The sequence below is a fragment of the Bactrocera latifrons genome, unplaced genomic scaffold (genome assembly GCF_001853355.1).
Source record: "Bactrocera latifrons isolate USDA-ARS-PBARC rearing strain unplaced genomic scaffold, ASM185335v1 scaffold_158, whole genome shotgun sequence".
In the NCBI taxonomy this organism is placed as follows: Eukaryota; Metazoa; Arthropoda; class Insecta; order Diptera; family Tephritidae; genus Bactrocera; species Bactrocera latifrons.
In genome coordinates, this window is record NW_017535052.1 from 708,401 (window position 1) to 715,588 (window position 7,188).

Consider the following 7,188-nt stretch of genomic DNA (forward strand, 5'->3'; position numbering starts at 1 on the left):
TTCCCGTCCTGCTATATGGTGCAGAGGCTTGGACGATGACAACAACTGATGAGTCGACGTTGCGAGTTTTCGACAGAAAAGTTCTGTGAAATATTTATGGTCCTTTGCGCGTTGGCCACGGCGAATATCGCATTCAATGGAACGATGAGCTGTATGAGGTATATTATATGAAATCATTGACATAGCTCAGCGAATTAAAAGACATGTCGTCCGAATGGACGAAAACACTCCAGAGGAAGAGGAAGACCTTCGCTCCATTTAAAGGATCAGGTGGAGAAGGACCTGAACTCGCTTGAAATATCCAATTGGGGCCACGTAGCGAAAAGAAGATACGACTGGCGCGTTGTTGTTAACTCAGCTATAATCGCGTAAGCGGTGTCTACGCCAGTAAAGAAGAAGAAGATATGCAGTATCAGATTATACGAAAGTTCGAACATTTTTATGTTAGTATGGAGCTCAGGGAAGTATCGATATGATTCAACTCATTTATAGCACACAGATATACTACTGCCAGGACTCCAGTAAAGAACTGTCATACCATCTCGGGTGAAAAATTTAATGAGTCTGGCGTATTTAGTTACAAATTAATTGGGATTTTAGTAGTTCTTTTTAAACTTCTACATTTAATTTAGTTTTTAGTTATGGCACTTTATACGTTTACTTAAGGAACGCGTATACCAAGTTTCTCAAGATATCTCAATTTTTGCTCAAGTTACAGCTTGCCCGGACGGACCGACGGACAGACAGACAGTCACTCGGATTTCAACTCGTATCTTCATCCTGATCATTTATGTATACATATGTACATACATACATAGTTGCACTCTCGATTAGTTTTAGGTTATCCGCATAACCTTTAGGTGCTGAAAGAGTATAAAAATATACATATTTGTGCAATTGATTAGCGGATCTTAATGCACATGTACATACATACATATGAATCTTTTTGAGAAAATAGAATAGCCTGGCTCGTTGTAGAATAGTACATATGTATGTATGTATATAAATAAAGTCCGGTTATATTGTAATTAGTGTGCAAAAAATATTACACTAAATTGATCTCTAAGTTAAGCGTTTCATTAAAAATAACTTTAAAGTTTGTTTTGTGAAGTTTTTTATAGTTTTATAAATGGGCTGGAAAAGTTTCTAGAATAATTTTCTATTTTCGTTCTATTACCGGACATAAGGATAGTTTTGACAGAAGTATTAACATGCTATTTATCAACATTACAGAGCACCATGTCTTGAAATCGGATACAAGTTCTCGAAAGAAACTTGCATAAGAACGTACATATGTACATACATATCCATTGGCATATACATACATACAGTATCTAAAACGGTGAAGGAATATCTGCCTTGTCTTTGGATATTTCAGTAAGATTGCACAATTTGTTCACAAGTATTTGCCACTCACCTACATACATATACATATCCATATGTATGTGATTTCCTATTGGTATGAACAGATGTGTGTATGTATGTAAATGCATATACACAAGTATTTGTTATGATACTTCGGCCATTGCACTTGACAAAAGCAATTGCGATTCATTTCATTCGACCGGTTCATTTATTTCTACGTTCGATCAGTTTCTGGTTCTTCGGTTCGTTGCGGCTCTATTTCGTTTTGCGTATAATATTGCGCTTGCTTAAAACACTATTACATGCAATCTTTTGATTACTTCAGCTTGTGTATACGAAATTGTAACAGCGATGTTAGCGTTTATTTTTTCAATTCATGTTGCTATTGCTGTGCATTGAATTCTGCGCAGAAAAGTTGATACCGTTGTTATGGGTTTGCTATGTTAACATTTTGTGATTATTATTATTTTTTGTTGTTGTAATGATTAGTTTGGTTACCATTGTTACAGTTTATTATTGCATAGCTTCTATGCAGCTAGCGGTGGTGCTGTGTATTAACTATCTGTTACAGCTGACTTGCTGTCTATTTATTTTCTTCTGGTAAGTATTTGGTGTATTTCAATTTGGGGTTGCTGGTATATATTGGAGGTGCTGGGCACTTTTCAGCACAGTTCGTTAACAGTCCTAGTCGCGAATCTAGGAGGTTCAACCAACTAGAAAATAATAAAAAATTATTCAAATTCAAGCATACGATTTGAAGTATGCGCAATTAGTTTTATATTTACTTTCATTTTCATGGAACAGGTTTAATCTTAGGGCTTAATCTGAGTTTTTCGGTCAAAAAGTTGTTACTTTAACTGAATACTGTGTGTGATATAGAAATTATAAACTATGAAAGAATACGTAAGTAAACATATATAGATAAATCGATGTTAATTGGTATTTCATTCTGATTTTATTTCTATAAAACTGGAAGTACAATCGCATTCACACAACATCAAATGGTTTTCGTAATTATTCTTATATTGAAACTCATTTTCAATTGTAATACAATTTTTTATATAGTAGATCATTTAAGTGAAATATTTTGTTATTATGAGACATTAAGAATTGAGTTACGCCAATTTGTGGTACCAAGTCAAATTGTGCCTTAGGTAACACAACCAATCTTTAGCTGAACAAAAAGTTACCTAAGAATATTGTGTAAATTTAGTTTCCTATATTATCCTATTATTCGGTTTGTATTGTGTAAGGCAAGCGGAATGTTACTATTTATATTTTAAATTCAAGCTAATTTAATCCCTTTGTCGATACCAAATCTTTTTGTGTTTGATTAAACATTTTCATGTAATTATTAATATGGGAGGATAAGTGATTTGACAATTGATATGGCATTGCGTATTTTTTGATGTATCATATTTGATAAAAAACTACTGAAGCGACATTCATATGTAGTATGTATGTATATTAGACCGATTTCTCCAATTTTTAGAAATAAAAAATTCATAAACTTTTTCCTTATCTTACCATGCAGGTCCAYTTTTTCCTCATTTCCATTTTGCGTCACTGTTGGTGTTCTCGGCTTTTTAAAAAGCTGCACACAGTGATGATGATGCGGAATGTTTGTATATGAATCAATTCAAAAATTTAACTCTATAGGACAAGGTGGAATATTATCTTAAGGAAATTAATTCCGCATCTTTTGACAATAGACAATACCCTACTTAGATTCACATTGCTAATATTATTCTACTTGACTTTATACTATACATTTATATCAGTCAGTACATATTTACCAATAACATAATATTGAGTGAATACAATTTCTTGAAGAATTAGGTTCGGACCTTCCGATATTTCCTACATATATATTTGATGATGTCGTCTGGTTTATGTTATAGCGCATATTGTTATTGGATTAAAGTTATATTATTTATATGAAACATTAAAGAATAATATGCAATTAATTTTAATCATCAAGAATGTGTGAAATGTATGTTATTCACTTTAGCTTTGTCTTTTCAGTTAATTTTACCTGTGTTACTCATCTCTGCATGTAGTGCGACTCTCCATGGCGCCGTCTCATCACAATTTCAACATATTGATCCTCATAGCCGTACCTACTCTTATGGGTATGCTGACCCCAACTCCCAGAAGCATGAGACACGTTCTTACGATGGTGTTACACGTGGCTCATACTCTTATGTAGATGGAAATGGACATGTGCAATCGCTCTCTTATGTTGCTGATCCACATCATGGTTTCAACGCTGTTGGCACAAATTTACCAAAAGCTTCCCCATCTCCAGATACTCACTTCGCTGCAATACACAGTGCTGCTGCCCAATCATACGTGCCATACGCCCATCACTATCCGCAACATATTCCAATACTAACAGATGGAGGTGTGCCCGTGGATACTCCAGAAGTACAGCACGCACGAGCTGAACATTATGCTGCATATGCTGCTGCGGCTGCAGCTGCTGCAGCTCATCCGGAACCGTATGACGGTCACTCTCATCATCTGTATAAACGGTCATTATACAATCATCCCTGGAACTACGCTCATCAGAATTCGATTACCCATGTACCACTGACACATGGAGGCGTTCCTGTTGATACACCAGATGTACAAGCTGCCAAAGCCGAACACTTTGCTGCGCATGCCAAGGTTTTGGGCCGTGGTACACAAGTAAATAGCGCACCCTCGGACACACCAGAAGTAGCTCAAGCAAAAGCTGCCCATTATGCTGCACATGCTGCTGCTCGCACTGGTTATCCTATTGGGCAGACAGTCCCCGTGCATGGCTATCACATTCCAGTGATTCACAATGGTGTACCAGTCGAGACACCAGAAGTTCAACATGCCAAAGCAGCACATTATGCTGCAGTTATTAAGGCTTCATCTAGAGCTGGTCACGGTGAACCAAGCGATAATGGAGGTCATTATGGCGGGCATTGGAATGATCCACATAATAGTGGTTATACGGGATACAAACATCGAGGCCCTATACATATTCCAATCATCCACAATGGGGTGCCCGTTGAACCACTAGAAGTTCAGCATGCTCGCGCCGCCCACTTGAATGCTTTAGCTTCTGCTAGTCATGGTTCGGGGCATGGGGGTTACTATGAGCATGATGACCAATATCATGGTCAAAATTATTAAATCCTGACCATATATTTTAGTATAACTACGTTCGGATATCGGAAAGAAATATACATACTTATATTAATCTAATAAAACGGCGGGCATGATGCGAATAAATCGACCATGATTGCACACATACATGTACTTTACATAATAATATGAAGCGATATTATATTGTCTCAAATCTTCTTATTTGCTTAACTCTTCTTTTTACGTTTTGCACTATATAAAATCATATGAGTACTCCCCGAATAATATATACGATTTGTTTACTATAACATACTTATGTACGATGTTTGGGTTACATCAAAATAATTTCTTATGTATTGAAGAATATTAATTACACATGTATATAAATATAGTGTTTTAAACATATAGTGATACATATTTATAAGATAGTGTATATACATATATTATAAAATATAAAGTTTATTTAAAAGTGCACTTCTAAAAATGTCGTGTTTTAATTATAAAATAATAGAAGATCCGAACCACGCATATAGTAATTGAGATAGCAAAGTTAGATCATTCTTATCTTCCAACAATAATGTTTATAGTTCTAATTATACTATCTAAATCGTGACTTTAATAATATTTCTTGTGATATTTTTAATTACCGTTGAAAATTTGATATTAATTCAACTTGCGCTGAAGAATAAGAAGTGAACCTATTTTCAACTGATGATTATGTGATGAATAGAGCCCGCATTTTTAGGCTAAGTTTGGGTGAAACCGACCATCTTATAATCTTACAAATAGCAATAATCAAATGCTTTGAGGAGCTTTATGTTAAAAAATGCCGCAAAATAATAAAACATCCATTAGTCGGCGATCATGTAAATAAATTACAATCAAAATCACCTCAAAATAATCGAGTTAGATATTGGATTATATGATCAGGGTGATGAGTAGAGTTGAAATCTGAGTGACTGTCTGTGCAAGCGATAACTTATATAGAAGTTAAGATATCTTCATGGAACTTGGTACAAGTGTTTCTAGGCAAAAAAGTGAGGAGGAGATCGCAGATGGGGATAATCGCACCGCTTCCACGTCCACAAAACACCATTAAACGGAAACCTAAAAAGTGCCATATAATATGAAAGTTCTACACGAAACAATTGGAAATTTTACCAGCAGAGTTGGAACATAATTTTGCAAATGCCAAGGGTTTAACAAAAGAAATTAAACCATTCAATATCGTTATTTTTTTAAGGGATATTTATTTGCACCTCCACGTCGCGACGGAAACGATCGGCATAAAATAAACAAAATTGTAAAATTGAACTTTTATATTTGTGAAGATGTTCAATATTTCTGCATGCATAATATGTACCACATATAGTATATAATATTATATTTAGTACATATTTAAGGGATGGTGGGACTTTAAATTCAAAAGGAAGTAATAATAATGATACACAACAAATCCGAAGCTAAAGCAACAGGGGGAGGAATTATTATTATTATTGTACTTAAATTCACAAACTGGTTCAAATATGTTTTGCAAATCAACAAGAACGTGTTTTTGGAGTTATGACACTAGGGGTATTTAAGTATATGAGCAATATGTTCTTCGATTTTTATTTTTTAATTTAAATTCCTTTCTGCGTAAAAAATTGTAATTCTTATATCGTTCAAAAAATTCCTAAAACTCTGCAATGATTACAGCCTATCAAAATATATTAACGAGTATATGGAAGCATTCAAAAGGTTTGGAGTGATGTTATTTTGCAAAGTTTGTAATTAAAGTGCTAGCTGTGGAAGGAAATCTCTCATAAGAACACAAAAGCACAAGAGCTTTCTCAAAGCCCAGTTGACAAAATATAACAAGGATTTATTACGAATTCCGCATACAACAATAACTAGTTTTGCATAGATCTTTGTGAAAACTAACACCTATTCCTACTCAGTCAACTTTGAGGAAAAATGACATTAAGCGTCAATTGGAAAACTATTTTCTGTGGGTATCAATCGATGAAAGGACTCACGTACGAGCCCATTTTGTAGCAAAAATTATCGTGGGGACTTACATCAAAATACAAGGAAAGCCATAAGATTCGAATTTGATTTACTAAACGTTGAATGTACGAATTACTCCATAATCGCTCGGGCTTTGATGATTTCATGCAATTATTAGGTTCTAATTTTGAATAGTCAACAGTTTTTATATATGGCTCTGATGCAGCTCCATATAGGTTAAATCAGGAAAGGTGCTAAAGGTATTTTACCCAAAATTTACTGAAGGTTATTTTTGGGAATACGCAATATACCGAGTTGCTACAACTGATATAGATTCTGACAGAAAAGTACCCGGAAATAGCAAATAAAACACAAAATATTTAATTATTCATAATTAAACACCAGATGTAATACACATATGCCAACACTCTTCATAAGCAGCTTTTGGGATGGCTTTCAGCACATTCAGCTTTTTATACTCTCGCAACAAAGTTGCTAAAGAGAGTATTATAGTTTTGTTCACATAACGGTTGTTTGTAAGTCCTAACACCAAAAGTCAGATATGGGGTTATATATACCAAAGTGATCAGGGTGACGAGTAGAGTTGAAATCCGGATGTCTGTCTGTCCGTCTGTCCGTCCGTCCGTGCAAGCTGTAACTTGAGTAAAAATTGAGATATCATGATGAAACTTGGTACACGTATTTCTTGGCTCC

General features: G+C 34.8%; 1 protein-coding gene across 1 annotated transcript; it reads left to right on the forward strand.

Annotated features, from left to right (window-relative positions):
* The first annotated feature begins 2,050 nt into the window (after window positions 1-2,050).
* On the forward strand, window positions 2,051-4,774 carry LOC108966250 (pupal cuticle protein). The gene is made up of 2 exons (XM_018929001.1): window positions 2,051-2,268; window positions 3,391-4,774. Exons 1-2 carry the CDS (start codon window positions 2,257-2,259, stop codon window positions 4,531-4,533), a joined length of 1,155 nt encoding a protein of 384 aa, XP_018784546.1. The 5' UTR covers window positions 2,051-2,256; the 3' UTR covers window positions 4,534-4,774.
* Window positions 4,775-7,188: the final 2,414 nt, after the last annotated feature.